The following is a 15,956-nucleotide window of genomic DNA, read 5'->3' as shown; positions in this document are numbered from 1 at the left end:
ATAGTAGAGGAAACCAGGTGCATGTACAGTGAATTTGGTCAATATCACTCCTTGCAATCCAGAGTTACAGGGTGCAGTCACTTTTCGGCAGGCCCTGCCAAAAAGTGACTGCACCCTGTAACTCTGGATTGGGAGGGGTTACATTCTCTGTCTTTTCAGCATTAATAGTAGAGGAAACCAGGTGCATGTACAGTGAATTTGGTCAATATCACTCCTTGCAATCCAGAGTTACAGGGTGCAGTCACTTTTCGGCAGGGCCTGCCGAAAAGTGACTGCGGCAGGGCCTGCCGAAAAGTGACTGCACCCTGTAACTCTGGATTGGGAGGGGTTACATTCTCTGTCTTTTCAGCATTAATAGTAGAGGAAACCAGGTGCATGTACAGTGAATTTGGTCAATATCACTCCTTGCAATCCAGAGTTACAGGGTGCAGTCACTTTCGGCAGGCCCTGCCAAAAAGGGACTGCACCCTGTAACTCTGGATTGGGAGGGGTTACATTCTCTGTCTTTTCAGCATTAATAGTAGAGGAAACCAGGTGCATGTACAGTGAATTTGGTCAATATCACTCCTTGCAATCCAGAGTTACAGGGTGCAGTCACTTTTCGGCAGGCCCTGCCAAAAAGTGACTGCACCCTGTAACTCTGGATTGGGAGGGGTTACATTCTCTGTCTTTTCAGCATTAATAGTAGAGGAAACCAGGTGCATGTACAGTGAATTTGGTCAATATCACTCCTTGCAATCCAGAGTTACAGGGTGCAGTCACTTTTCGGCAGGCCCTGCCAAAAAGTGACTGCACCCTGTAACTCTGGATTGGGAGGGGTTACATTCTCTGTCTTTTCAGCATTAATAGTAGAGGAAACCAGGTGCATGTACAGTGAATTTGGTCAATATCACTGTGTCACTGTGCAGTCACTTTTCGGCAGGGCCTGCCGAAAAGTGACTGCACCCTGTAACTCTGGATTGGGAGGGGTTACATTCTCTGTCTTTTCAGCATTAATAGTAGAGGAAACCAGGTGCATGTACAGTGAATTTGGTCATACACAAAAAGCTCGCCCCCGAGCTGTTGTGCTCGTACCACAGAGGCACTGTGGGGAGAGCTAAGGTTCAAAACGGACTTTTTAAATTGGGACAACAGCACATATGTTTGTGTTTTTATGTCTTCATTAACACAACCAACTACTGTTATTTCCATCAATAAAACATATTATATTTGTGAGAGACTTTTCATTTTGAATATTATGGACTTTTGGAAGAAAGTATGCTCATTCATTTATAGGCTAAATATGAATCGCTATTTTATCATATTTGTCTTAAATCCAGCTCCATTATAGCAGGTAAAGCACATCCTGACGGCTTGGAGTATTACTGTCAGATACTGTTCCCCCTCTGTTCAATATGAAAGGACGCTCACACATCTTTCAAATTCATACTGCTGACTTCTTTCCCCACAACAGATAAGTCCTGTGATTTTCAGGCTGATATCATTAAATTTGACCATTTACAACAGGGGGAACGCATCCTGACAGCTTGGAGTATTGCTGTCAGATACTGTTCCCCCTCTGTTCAATATGAAAGGACGCTCACACATCTTTCAAATTAGAAAACTACTTCCCAACATATACAAAAGTGATCCGCTGTCAACAAATGCTGAAAATAATTGTTGGTTTGCTCTGTAGATGCATTATTGATGAATGATAGCGGTGCTAAATCACAGAACACATCGCAGTTCCTGTGACTAGCCCACTTCATAATAAAAGTCAAACGTGTTTCACTTGTTAAATGCTTTAAATGTGAAGCTGCAGCTGGATGAAATGCTCGGGTAAAAAAAAAAAAATGAAATATAAGAGGTACCTTAGAACAATAGAATTTGTTGATTTTTTTTTTAGTTTTTTTTTTTAGTTTTTTAGTTTTTTGTAGAATTTTGATAATCTGCATAAGTGAATGGGATTTTTGATGATTTTAGCAAAATGATCACTGAGGTACCTAAGAGGATGTTGTACAAGACTTAGGTGGAGTTTGCTGGAAACAATTTGATTTGAATTTTTTATGTGATTTTTTTTAAACTACTTATATAGCTATGTATGCATAGTTTGCCTGATTTTAAAATTAAATTATTTTTCAAAATGCTGCATTAAAAAACATAATTAACTCGGAGATACTCTGGGACCCAGGCCTATAGCCAGGTATATTTACTTATACTCAAGTATGACTTTTGGGTACTTTTTGCAGCCGCTGCTAAAAGAAATGCAACCTAACACAAGAGCCATGCCATAAATCCTACTTTCATCAGTGTTTGTAAAGGAACCAAGAAGTCACACTTGAGTCAAAGTAAACAATGTCATGTTAAATGAGGTATTACTTTAGTAAAAGTAAAAGTGAGCCATACAAACTGTTAAAGTCTTAAAGTATCCGGTCTTACAGGTACTTATATCAAAAGTACTTTTACTGGCAATTTGAAGTAAAAGTAAATTACACATATTTATGTACTTATGTGCTTGCATTATTATTTTTTGCATCTAATCATTATGAGGTTGAATGTAAGAATAAGAAATGAATGACAGAAGTTGTCTATTGGAGAATGAGCTGTGTCGCAGGCTGTTACTCCGGAGCCGGAAGCTGTGTTTGCAGACAACACGTGGTTTTGATAAGGACATAAATTGAGCCTCAGCCTCATTAACAGCCTCTCTTCCTTGTTGCGGTGAAGGAGGTCGGTCGTGCCGCGGCGGATAGCCAACACCAGCATATGTGCAGCTCTCATTAAGGTATTTATTCACATGTTGTATCAGATTATGTTGTTCATGTCGCAAGCGGATGTATTTATGAATCTGCGTGTGGCCGTTTGTTGCGGTGATTTCCGCTCATATTATCAGCGTTAGCTCGCTGCTTCAGTAGCACCACACCGACCTCATGGCCTGTAATTACTGAGCGAACTGAAAGGCTGCATCCAAGTGTTTGCTGTCTTTAGATTAAAATGCATTCATTGCAATCATTCACCTTCATGTGAACCGCCATGTGTGCATAAATTGCGCAGTGGAAATATAGTTTAATATTAAATTAATTCGCCTGACATGTGCAGCTGGCAGGCCTCAATCCTCGTGTTAGTTGTAGGATTATTAACATGCCAATATTTTAACAAAGTACTGTTTTTACACATCACCTAACCACACTTTGGAGGCAAATATTGTACTTTTCAGTCCTGCATTTATTAGATGACTTTACACCCATATTACACATCTAACAATATGTAGAACTTACTTTTACTACTCTTTGATACTTAAAATCATTTGCTGGCAGAACTTAACATTTGACAGTAAAGTACATTAAATATCAGATTGTTTTAAGACTTTTTACTTGAGGAGTTTCTGTTTGGGTGACTTTCACTTTCACGCAAGAAGTAATTTAGCCAGATATCTTTATATTAAAATATGACTATTGGGTACTTATTTTTAACATCACTTGCTAAAAAAAAAAAGTACCAGAAGTCATACTTGACTCAAAGTAAACAGTGTTAAATTGGGTGTTTAGTTACAGTGAAAGTCACCCATACAAATTAAGTCGTTAAGTATCTGGTCTTATGTACTTTTACTGGCATATTACACATTTATGTAACTATGTATAAATGTATTGACTACAGATTACATACCTGGCTGATTTATTGTATTGAGGTTGAATATATGAGAATACATTTTTATTATTTGTCCTCTTTTTTTTGGTCAGCTGTTATAAAATATATTCTAAGATGTGCTACTTTGGCTCTGATACAGCATGATACAATCTGCAAGTTAACGAGTGACTCAAGTTATCAAATGTAATTTTTAAGTACATTTCCCTCCAAAATGAAGTATAACAAAAGCATAAAGTACAAGTACCTCAAAACTGAGTAAATGAACTTGGCTACATTCCTTTAATGACTCTCATGAAGGTTATCATTTTTCTGGGTGAAACTAAAAGGTTTTATGATCATTTGTTGAGAAGTTATACAAAAGGGTGTTTCGTTTATAGGTTTATATCGATGGGAGTAGATTTAAAAACAAACACCAAAAATTGAACTACATCCCCTGAAATGATCATGACCGTTAAATCAACACCTTTTAGACGGTTCAGTAGAAACTGAACATTAAATCCTCCATGATGGTAAAAGTTATTTCAGGACTGTAGTGTTGGACTGCATAAGCCAGTTTTACACAACTAATTGAACTCAACGTTTTAATTGTGCATTTTACAGTCAAACCTTAATGATGATTTGCATGTGAGTCCGTGTTTCACCTGAAACTCATGATTATTCTTTCACTGCACTGATGGGTTTGACAATACAGATACTAGTGAGGATGTTTATTGTTTCTGTAAGCTCAGACTAACCGGTCATTGTTCTGTTTTTAGGATTGATGAGCCTGGACTGGAAATGTCTTGATAAGGTCAGTATCAGTGTTTTGAAGTGGTAAAATTAACAGTGTGACTACAGCATTGCAATACATCTTGATGAATTTTTTTTTTATTAGAACTTACATTTTCGGAGGCTGTTAAAATGCATTCTGTTAGTGTTGAATTGAGTGACACATAGTCGATCCTTCATTGCTATAGATGGGGGTGAATGCTATGCGATTATACAGCACCACTTATCTGCAGCCTCCAAAACAATCTTAAATTGAATAAATGTCAAACATTTTCAGTTTACTAATTCACCTTTTTGCTTTACAGGTAATGGGGACACTGTATGAAGTTCACGGCTGGATCATCCCAATTTGTGATTTCAGGTTTAAAAGCGCAGAACCTAATGCTGCTTATACTGTTCTCACTGTTGTGGAAATTTAAAACCCATAAATGATTTACATCCTGAAAATATGGGACATCTAAACAATCTCTTCACAGGGTTGATTACTTTATGTTGTAAATATTGAATATAATTGTATAGCATTTTGATAATTGGTAATATAATATTGGATTACAGATAAAGGAAATGTAATCTGATTAATATCAAACATTGAAAATTTGGCAATTTATTTTCAAAAGGTGCCACCAAAGCAATGTAGTTATAAGTTAATGATTTCATCAATCAACGGTTAAGGAAATGATAGTGAAATCGTCTGACGGTAACTATGTGTAAAGGCTGCTATATAGTGCAGTCATCACTCAACACCTTAAAACTGTGGAGAATAACAGTTGTAGTTATGGTTAAGTTACTATTTTTGTGTGCAAGTATAAAATGAAGTCTGGAGTAAAAAATGTATGCTTTATTGAAAAATAAAATTGCATGGTTAATGAAACCCGTGTTACAGTGCTTTCAACTCAATACATCAGTGCATCACACTTTAAAAGCTGAGATTCATGTGCAACGGTCAAAATGTTAACTGTTTTTGCATTGATGGGAGGAAACAAAACTTGACAACAGATTCAACTTGACACTGTAAAGTGTGTAATTAATAAAAGGGGCTGTTCCCTTAAGTTTTCAATATGGAATAAACAACTGGGTGCAGTTTGTGTATAGTTGATTTCACAACAGATCAGTCTGATGGTTGGTGTTGGATGCTGCAGAGTGACCACAAGTTGTCAGAGTCAAGCTCCAGAAGTATTTCAAGAGCGGCGCTGAGTTCTTTATAATTAAATGTTCAAATGTATTCAGTGTTTTTGATGCAACACCTAAATGAACTGCATAAGAATGAAAACACAAGTGGTTCAGGTGTTTCTTTGGCCTGAAAGTCACTAAAACTGGAATAAACATTGAGTTAAAAGTGTTAAGATATAAGCTTCATTAGTCCGAAGCACCAGTTTGTTTGGTCAAGGCCCCTATTTGACATTTATAAGTAATACAAAAACATTTAATACAGGGTTTAGATTACTGTGTTTGTCAGCAACCATAAGTGGATGCTGTCATATAAAGATAAATAACAATACAGTAAAACACAGATGTACATTTATGGGAGTGTTTATAATGCTGAATACTGTACATTAATAAATCTGAATTAATTCCATATCTGCATAGGACTACATTATGTGTTTTAAACTATTTATTACCTGTTGAGAAATGAAAGTTTGTTGCTCCCCAAGTACATACAGCTCTATATGTTAAGTAGTTATTTCATAGTTGTTGTTATTGTGTTTTCCTTTTTCAAGTGTAATTTTATGTAACTGACACAAAATATATTAAAAACAAATTGAGAAAGAATATTTACAGTTCTGATATACAGATGATAAACAATTACATTTCTTTTGCTGCACCACTGACATCCCACCAGAGCTGTGTTTCATTCATCACAAACTATCTACAAAACTGATTAGTTGATGGTCTGCTCTAAGCTTGTACTTTGGCATTGTCCATATTTTTAATAACAGCAAAGTCATTCACAAATGTTGCTTTACCCAAAATATACACACTCCATATGTAGTTCTATAAATGTTCTCTCATTTAGGCACAAAGTTCATTCAACGCTCATATCCCATTGAGTGTAGTAGCATTTACTGTTGAGGAGTCAGCATTACTGTTTCCCACAGTGTCTTTACCCAGGACCCGACTCTTTTTGGTTCCTGTTGAGTCCACAGATGTGCCTTCAAAGAGCCGAGCCATGAAGGCGAAGCCATTCTGCTTGATGTAGGACTTCCCAGCGAAGGTGTAGAGGACAGGATTGGCACAGCTGCTGATGAAGGCCAAAGCTGAGGTCACTGCACGACTGGATTTATGAATATGTTCCAACCTGCAGATAAACAGAGTGTTTTAGACCTCAGCTACAACTACATAATGTGTTTATACTGTATGTTTAAAAATAACATTTTATTTGCATTCTAGAGAGGTTAACTATAAAATGCTAAGTATATTCAAAGATGGATTACTGAAGACGCCCCGACACAAAACAACTACAAAGAGACACAATATAGCCACAAGAGACACAATAACTAGAAAGACACACAAAATGAAAACAGCGACAAAAATAACTATGAAACAGAAACAAAACAACTACAAGACACAAAACGGCCCCCCAAAAAGATAAAAAGGCCACAAAGACACACAATGCAACTACAAAGACACACAAAATGACCAAAGAGTCACAACAAAACCACAAAGACACACAAAATGACCAACGACACACAATAGAACTACAAAGAGACACCAAATGACTACAGACACAATATAGACAAAAAATGAACACAGAGACAACACAACTACAAATAAACAAAAAATAACTAAATAAGAGACAAACATGACTACATATACACAATATGACAACAAAGATACACAAAATAACCACAAAGTAGATGTGTGTGTAAATGAATCAGGTTTTCTCAAATGTGACATCAGGCAAAACCCCAATATCAGGTTTTCTATGGCACATCAGGGCTTAGTACGTTAACCTTAACTTAATGTAAAATGTTAACATTGAGAATGATTAACTCTTAATATTTCTTTTGTGAAAGAACTGTATGTCAATGAAAATAAGTTGGTGAAAATGTTATTACTCACATTTCTCTTTGGGGTGAAGGATCTGGGAACCACTCAGCTGCCACCTTGATCAAAACATACTCAGTGTTCATTCAAACAATCAGGTAATTGATCTAAAACCATAAATGAGTATGTCATGTGCCATCACACACCTGTATCATGTTGATTACATGGTATGGCAGCCAGAACAGGCCAAACATCACCACGATAGCCAGGATGAGTTTCTCGCTGCGGACCTTTCTGCGGAACTTGGTCTGCTTCAGGCGTCTCAGGATGAGCACGTAGCTGATTATGATGACTGTGTAAGGAAGAATGAATCCTGACACCGTCTCAAAGGCGTACTGAAACCTCACCTGCACACACAGGGATACAAAACAGATGTGCTCACTGAAATGATTACATACTCTTCTGTAGACATGAATGGAACTGTCCGAACACGGCAGGGCAAGATGACAGCAAAAAAAACATGCCAAATGTTTGCATTTATCAAACAAAAATAAACCGTACAAGAGAAAAATAAATTGTGAAACAAAGTCTATGTTTGTATTATTTGTTTTAGATAGGAGGCTTATGATGGCACAAGTTTGTTCTGTAAAAAAAGTTTCAAGGTTGGAAAATGCCAATCAGAATTGTTTTACAATTATACATTTTCCCTCTATATATGAATTAATGCTTATTTGTGATAACACCTCTGACCACCAGGTATCCTTATTGTGCAATACTTTTTAAAAAGACTTTACAATTTCACAGGTATGTCACAAAACAATTCTGTACGTATGAATATAAAAATTGCTATTTACTAGCTTCTGGAGCAGACAGATAGTTAGTTAGCATCCCTGCTAGCTTAAAGGCTCAAAGTTTTTCCGAAATAAGGTCCCATGTGGTGTATCAGAAGGATGTGACCTTGGCTCTCTATAGACCTTATTTACACAGCTGCCATTTTACCCTGACATCACGCTCATCGTGGGAATCTTGAATGCTGGAATGGTGTTATGTTGTTGTTTTCTAGGTTACAAGTCATATAAACTTAGGGAATCTGACAAATTGTTAGAATTTCACCACTTCCCAATTGATTAGTATCTAACAAGATGATGGATGGTGAATATCTGGAGGGACATTGGGCCGTATTTCAAGGTAAAACAACATATTTGATAACTACTTCTGTTAGACATCGGCTAACGTTAGCATTCAACTGCTTCCTAGCTGGTGTTACTGTTTTGATAGTGGTGCACTATACAACAGGAAAGAAGTGAATTCATTCTAAAATTTCAGCACACATCTAGGTCACATTTATTTCAGCCTGGAAGTGAAACACACTGGTTTTAATCAAGCAGTAATGTTAGCTATGAAGTGGTTGAATGCTAACGTTAGCTAATGGGTTGGGTCAAATATGTTGTTTTACCTTGAAAAATGGCCCAATGTTCCTCCAGATATTCACCATCCATCATCTTTTTTAGTATCAGGAAGTGGTGAAAAGATAATGATTTGTCAGATTTATACAACAACCCAGTCGCTACAATTAGCATTTCAGTGGTTGGTAATGCATTTACCATAATGAAAATAACTGCAGCCCTTGTGTACTTACATGTGTAGCCAGGGTGTGATTGGGTGCACACACCAATCTTAATTTATTCCTCTCATCTTTGTCCTCTCTCACGTCTCGAAACACAATTGAAGGGATAGCAAACAACAGCACCAGCATCCACATGCCCGCGATCACCCTCGTCACAACCTTCCTGGTGACCTTAGCGGACACTCTCCTCGGAAACACCACGATCACCAGCCTGTGCACGCTCATTAACGTGATCAGAAAGATGGAGGCATACATGTTGGAGTTGCACAGGTAGAACAGGCCTTTACACATGACTTCACCAAAGACCCACGTCTGCTTGGCCAGGTAGACGATGAAGAAGATGGTGAGGGCCATGAGAAAGCCATCGGCACATGCCAGGTTAAGGATGAGGAGGGTGGTGACTGAGCGTCGTCGGATGCGTGCCAGGATGCTCCAGACAATAAAGAGGTTGCCAGGGACGCCCAGGAGGAAGACCAAGCTGAGGATGAAGGCACCTAAGCCGGTGGAGAAGTCATTGCTCACAACGCTGTCGTGCTCAACGTTTCCATCACCGCCAGAGGCAGAGGAATGGTTATTACCGGAGTTCATGCTCGAAGGAATTTTGATCCTGAGGAGGAGAGACAAAAGTTAGAACCTCAATATGTTTGGCATTAATGTAAAAGGTAAGGGGCTAAGTGGGAGTATTTGACTGCATCCGAATCTGTGGATTTCAGTACTCTTGCATATTCACAGACTTTGCTGTCTGCAACCGCTGAGGGTTGTTTCACAATTCTTTCAGGCCCCAAGGAGCCTCAAGCAGACTTTCTGCAGACTTCCAGACAGTCCCATAGATTTGTATAGATGAACTAGATACCAGACGCAAACCAATGAGAATTGCTCGCCAACAAAACTTGTCTAGCTTCCAGGCACGCTGGCCCCGGCCCACAAGTTCCTGTTCGGCCCCCAGGCTTTACGTTGTGATGATGTCACAAATTTTTAAATCGCTTTTCTCAGCTCGAGGAAAGTTTACTAGATAAAAAATGACCATGGATCACAAATTCATAATAGAAAGAGTCATAATTGAACTTGTTTGCAGTTGGAGGTGTTTGGCAACTTTACAGATGTCTCTGTGGGGAATGTTGTGCTGCAATATCTGCAAGTGGCCACTGGGTCAGATTGGAAGCAAGGTCGAGCGGTGCTGTTCTATTCTAAATAAGACTTTTCATATATATGAATCTATGGAGAGTCCACTTGTGTAAGCAGACCCTCAGGCTTTACCAATTCAATTACCCACATTGACTGCAACATGGACCTGATGTTTTTCCAGCTGCCGACTGAAAAATAAAAGATGAACTTATTGTGAATTTGTAATACAATTACTTTGTTAAAACGTTACCTGAATCATGTCGGTCTGAAATAATGCTCAACCACTAGGTGCATTAGACTATTGAAGTCTTTAGGTCTTTCAGTCAGTGGCTTAACTACAGTAACCGTGCAGTCTCATGCCCTTGCATACTTGACACATAATTGCCTACAGTTCACAAGTCCAGAGGATGGACATTTAGATTCAGTGTTAATATGACACAGGGTCAGCTGTAATGTTTGACACTTCTATGCATGTATTTGAATATAGCAGGGATGAACAATATGGAATATTTTTCAGCCAAAGCCAGTTACCAATAATTACCTGTTTCTCATAGCCAATACAGATCATCAAAAAACTGATCATTTCACATTATCTGTATGTGGAGCACACCTGAGGGTTTAAGGTTCTGAGCTAAAATGGATGATTTAATCTTCCACAGCTCTAATAAGATTTGTTGTGTTAAAACTTGCAGACATTTTCCCTCCTCTCTGAACCATTGAACATGTGTTGCATGCTGTGCTTGTTCTTCTCCTTCTTTCTCTTGTTTTTTCTTTTTTTTTACAACCAACTGTAAAGGGGCATACCACCACCCACTGCATGGCAGTGTGTAGATGCTGCGCTGACGTAACAGATAGTAGCACAGTGTTTTATTTTAGTGTGTTGTGTACATGTTCCCTGACAAATAGCTTAAATTAGCTTTTGGTTGAATTCTTCTATTTTTCCTTAAAATGTCCAAAATGTACCATGTTGATGCATTTCTCATGACTTCTTAGTTTCTTAATCTTAAAATTATGATTAATTATGATTAGGATCAAATTTTTATAAGAAACCTTTTAATGATTTTGACATAATGAACGATAATTGTGAAGTAAAAAAAAGACAAACGGTGGATATTTTAGAAGAAATAAAAAAGGCTGAAAAAGTTGCTTCCATACTTTCCACAGTGCATGAAAGAAGATTTACTTAAATGTCAGCTGTTTATTCTCTGTGAAATCTTATCTCTCCATCGCTGATAGTAAGATTGTTTTGTCTGTGGTGGCAGTTGCTTGCCTGCTTTTAACACTAATCAGATATATGCTGCAGTATGCTGCAAACAACGTATCAATAGTAACTTAACTTATTATACATTTTTTTTAAAAGCTGTTTTTTCAAAATGGCCAGTTTGAGACTGAAACCTGATTTCAGCCATTATCTCTTTTGAAAGCTTCCGAAAAATATATTGTGCAAGATCTTTGCTCTTCTATCGCCATCCGCAACAGTCGGCTTCAATAACAACTTCTGATAAAACTGTGGCGGGCAGGCACTTATGATATGTCTGCATGCTTTTGTGATGTGGACTGCTGTTGCATCAATTGTCTTGAAGGTCAACGGGAACTGGCTGTAAAAAAGAATTGACTCTTTAGGGAAATGGCTAACTGTGAATAAAGAAAAGAGGTAGTAAAAAAGGGGAAAAAAAGTGATGGAAAATACCTTAACGACAGAATGCACAAGCTGGTGATGAAAACATTATTCACTCAGGGTACACAAGTTGTTTCTAGAATTAAAGGATGGCTGCCATCCTGACGCAGCCTCTAAAATATTCACATCAGACCCTGTAGGCAACAGTGTAGCTTAAACTCAGAGGCAGCATGCTAAAACACGCCAAACATGAGCAGCACATGAGCATTTCGACACAGTCTTTGATTCACTTTCTTTTTTTTTTCTTGTCGTAATTTCTGTCTCTTGATTGGACTCTTTCTCATTGAGCACAATGAAAAATCAGTCCAATACAATGCCGAGGTCACAGAAGGTTGTAATCTTTGACCAACGTATTCTGACACAGAAAAATTAGAGACTTTAATTGGTTCAGAGATGAGATGATCTCTGCATAACCACATTTCCCTTCATGAGAACATCATGTCCTTATTTCCTTATTAAGTACCAATTTCCTTGCTCTGGTCCCACGAAAGCAAACTGTTTATGTTTCCCCTGATGGCTTTATACAAGAATGAGCGGGTAAACAATGCGAATCAAGACCAGTCTTACATCATTAACAAAAAATGCGACAGAAAGCCGAGTTTTAGCAATACATTGATGCTTTCAGGTGATAGCGTTGTTTCTCAGAAGTGACAAGAAAACTGTTAATGATAAAATCCGGTTATCACAAAGCTGCTCCAGCCCACAGAGGAAAACACGGAAATCAGCAAATTACTACCTCGTGTTGCAAGGGATTTACGCCATAGATGTACTGTTGTGATGGACAAAGTGCACTAAGAAAAATCTGATGTAATTCATTTCAACTTATGCAAGAGAAACTGACAAATGGGGTAAAGATACAGCATGTAAATGATTTTGGACAATGTAGAGCAATAATTTGGGTCAAAAACAACTAAATAAGCGTTGTAAAATAAAATGCTTGAAAAGAATGGAAAACCCCCACAACACTGCTAATGTTCCTGCTAATAAAGTGCCAGTAGCCATGAACGAGCTTGCAGTCCAGAGTTTTGAAATAATGAGTCACAAGTTTGTAATAAATCTGCTCCGTGCAAATAATCAAGTCAAGAAAAGTAAATTATTATTTTAAGATGGAAGAAAGAGTCGGAAAATGGCAAAAGTTGGTAAAATCCAGCTGTGGGAAGTCAAAGAAATCAAGGTGCTGAGAGTTACCGACCTTTCTGGACGTGATGTCTCTCTGTGATGTGTTTCAGATTCAATTATCCCACTGCTGCTCTCCTCTCTGACAGTCTGAGAGGCCTCTTCCGTCCCTTGTGCGACGGTCTCTGTCAGCTCAGTCCATAATAAACTGAATCACATCCTGACACAGGCTGCAACACGCTGTGGTAAGAGAGAGGGAGGCAGAGGTGTGTCCTTCCTTCAAACTCTCACTCTCCCTCCATCAGAAGTAATCTGTGTTAATCTCCATATATGATCATCTGTGGAGTGTATCTCAAGTATCTGTGCTTAAACACTAAATACATGACAGACTGTTTATAAACACACATGCATTTTCCCTAAAATCATGTCCCACTGTCAAGTATCAAAATGCAAATTTCCATCTCCTGAGGCACTTCAGGAGCTTCAGGACTTCAGGATCTGTGAGTCAGTTGTTGCATAATCTGAAGACACAAAGGAGTATAGATGATTCAAATTATTGCACAAGCTTCCTGTGTCATGAATGCTGAGCACACAAGCGCAAACATGCATGCAGATAGCACACATACACATACACATAAACGCACACTCACATAAACGCACACTCACTAGTTCATACAAGTCTCCAGCTCTGACAGGAATGCTAGAAGAAGCGGAAAAATGAGGAGGAAGCCCAAATCTGAAGATGAGCAGGATTTTTTTTCTCTTTACTTTTTTTCCAGGGAAGGTCTGCTGAAAATGTTCAGTGACATCATGGCTCGTATTCATGTAGTTTCACACCTACACAGTGGATATGGACAGACAACTTTACCTGATAGTTATATGTCATCCACTGAGTAGCTCAAACACATCAACTAAGGGCACTGAAAGGGACAGTTCACCCAAATCCACCAAATCAAAAATATGTGTTCTTCCTCTTACCAGTAGAACTATTTGTCCATCTTGTGCGGTGAGATGGAGAGTTTTTGAAATATCCGCTATAGAGATGTCTGAGTTCTCAGACTTGTGGTGCTCAGTGCGCCGAAAATAACATTTGAAGAACTCTATAGCAATGTCTCTTTCCAGATATCATGGTTACTTAAGATAATCCCCAGACCTTTATGGGAGCAGTTTCATGTAGGAACTATTTTCTTGAGTAAGTCGCTTTTGGTCACAGGAAAAAGCACAGGCTCTTGGCTCAGACCATTTTAGGGTGCCGCTAACATAGCTTCTTTTTCCTGAGACAAACCAAGGAACCTAAAAAAGAAGGAAGGATCATTGTATTACCAAATCTCGCTTTGGTGCCAGACTTTGCCTGTAAGCCCAACATACTGTATCTACGTCATATGACTTCTGATGAAGAAACGCCTCCAGAAAATGAAAGAACACACTTCAGAGAGGAGGTTGATGACTGATTTTTTTTATCGGCACGTTGTTCATCCCTCAGCTTCTTTTGGGAAAGGCTCCTGTTTGCAGTGCATTTGCAGTCTCATCAGTGATATCTGTCAATCATTTTGGAAGAAAAAACAGTCATTAACCTTCTCCCTGAAGTGTGTTACTGGAGGCGTATCTTCATCAAAAGTCCTACGACGTAGATATGCTGGGTTTTAAACTCTACTACATCAGTAAGTAACAAAACCTGCCTGCTTATAAATACAACCAGGTGTTTTATTCAGCTTTTTCATATCGCTGAGATCAGGTTTTACAGGTCCAATTGGGATTCTAATGGTTGTTTTTTCTTTGGTCAGTAGCCAGGCAGCGGTAGCCATGTTAAAACAGCGGCGCCAGCAGTCATACCAAAAGGAAATGCCAGAAGAGGAGAATTTCATACTATTCATATCACTAATCAACATGAAATACAAATACAATTAAATACTATAATTATATATTGTAAGGAAAATGTGGCCCCCCACTCCAACAATGATAATATTTGGCGGGACAATATCGTTATATTCGCCCAAGCCTGAATGTACGTTTGTTTGTTAATATGAGTTAACAGGAAAAACAACACTGGAGCACAAATTACACAATGACATTTAATGAAAGCAGCTCCAACTGTTGTGGAAAGTTACAGTAAAACTCTTTCTCTGCCTTTCACCACACGATGGCGCCACATCTGTAGGAATCAAGACTTCTGTTTCTCCTCCTCCCATAAACTTGACACTCAGCAGTTCCTCCTGTGTGTTGCACTCATCCATCACATCCCAACAATTTATTAGCCATTCAACTCTACAGTTTCACAATCCCACCAAACTTTCTATTTCTAGAGAGACTCTGTGTCTCTGAAAATGTCCATACATACACAACCTGCACATTTCTTCAAACATAGGTTCAGCTTTATTAAGTTACCTCATTATTCAAACTCTCTGCTCTATTGTAGTGCCTAATTATTATTTTATTCTCATTCAAAATTAATATTTGTTTATACATTTTCTGTGTGTGTATGTTGGAGGAGGCTACTACTGTGCAATACATTTCACTGTGCAATCCTGTATTTGACCTTGAACCTTGACCTTGAGCATATACCAGTCTCTCACTATTTTGGCCTTTCATGTACATTAAACCGTCACTATTTGCAACCAAACCCTGTCAAAAACTGAGTGGATAAATCTGAAAATGCCAGTCTTCCATTTTGGTGCTGATGAGGCAACGTGAACTTGTGATTAATGCCGGCTGTGGTTAAGTTTGAACAGGGATTTCTGGCACAACTTCACTTATTTCCAAAGTTCACGAAGAAGAGAAAAAGTCCGGAAAAGTAAAGCAACAGTAAAGTTAGGAAAGCCGTTAGCACTCACTTTGACTCCCAGTATCACATAATGCAGATGTCGTCATCGGCAGGTTTATTTAGTTAGATGACTTTGCGATCGAACCAAAGGTTTTAGTGAACGGTAACTGAATAAAATGCACCATTACCTTGTACAAAATTATGGATTTCATAGAGTGCCGCAGGAATGAGTCCTGAAACCCTGAAATAAGTTGGCATTTTCGCACTTCGGT

At 38.4% G+C, this 15,956-nt stretch overlaps 1 protein-coding gene and 1 long non-coding RNA gene across 2 annotated transcripts; one reads left to right on the top strand and one right to left on the bottom strand.

Moving 5' to 3' along the window:
- Positions 1 to 2,678: 2,678 nt before the first annotated feature.
- LOC141016809 (uncharacterized) lies at positions 2,679 to 5,263 on the top strand. The gene is made up of 2 exons (XR_012180616.1): positions 2,679 to 2,761; positions 4,380 to 5,263. It is a non-coding gene; the product is annotated as an uncharacterized lncRNA (long non-coding RNA).
- ltb4r2b (leukotriene B4 receptor 2b) lies at positions 5,213 to 13,114 on the bottom strand. The gene is made up of 5 exons (XM_073491359.1): positions 13,000 to 13,114; positions 9,017 to 9,611; positions 7,584 to 7,784; positions 7,453 to 7,496; positions 5,213 to 6,688 (listed from the first exon to the last, which is right to left on the bottom strand). Exons 2-5 carry the CDS (start codon positions 9,590 to 9,592, stop codon positions 6,427 to 6,429), a joined length of 1,083 nt encoding a protein of 360 aa, XP_073347460.1. The 5' UTR covers positions 9,593 to 9,611; positions 13,000 to 13,114; the 3' UTR covers positions 5,213 to 6,426.
- Positions 13,115 to 15,956: the final 2,842 nt, after the last annotated feature.

This window comes from Pagrus major, chromosome 21 (genome assembly GCF_040436345.1).
Source record: "Pagrus major chromosome 21, Pma_NU_1.0".
In the NCBI taxonomy this organism is placed as follows: Eukaryota; Metazoa; Chordata; class Actinopteri; order Spariformes; family Sparidae; genus Pagrus; species Pagrus major.
The sequence above is the reverse complement of the archived record's forward strand: the minus strand, read 5'-3'. Positions and strand labels throughout refer to the sequence as shown.

Excerpts from the sequence above, each read along its gene's own strand:
- ltb4r2b (XM_073491359.1), bottom strand. The coding sequence starts at position 9,592 with ATGAACTCCGGTAATAACCATTCCTCTGCCTCTGGCGGTGATGGAAAC. Across the intron at positions 7,785-9,016 it reads ATCACACCCTGGCTACACAT|GTGAGGTTTCAGTACGCCTT; the intron begins GTAAGTACACAA and ends CTGTGTGTGCAG. Across the intron at positions 6,689-7,452 it reads CCTTCACCCCAAAGAGAAAT|GTTGGAACATATTCATAAAT; the intron begins GTGAGTAATAAC and ends GTTTATCTGCAG.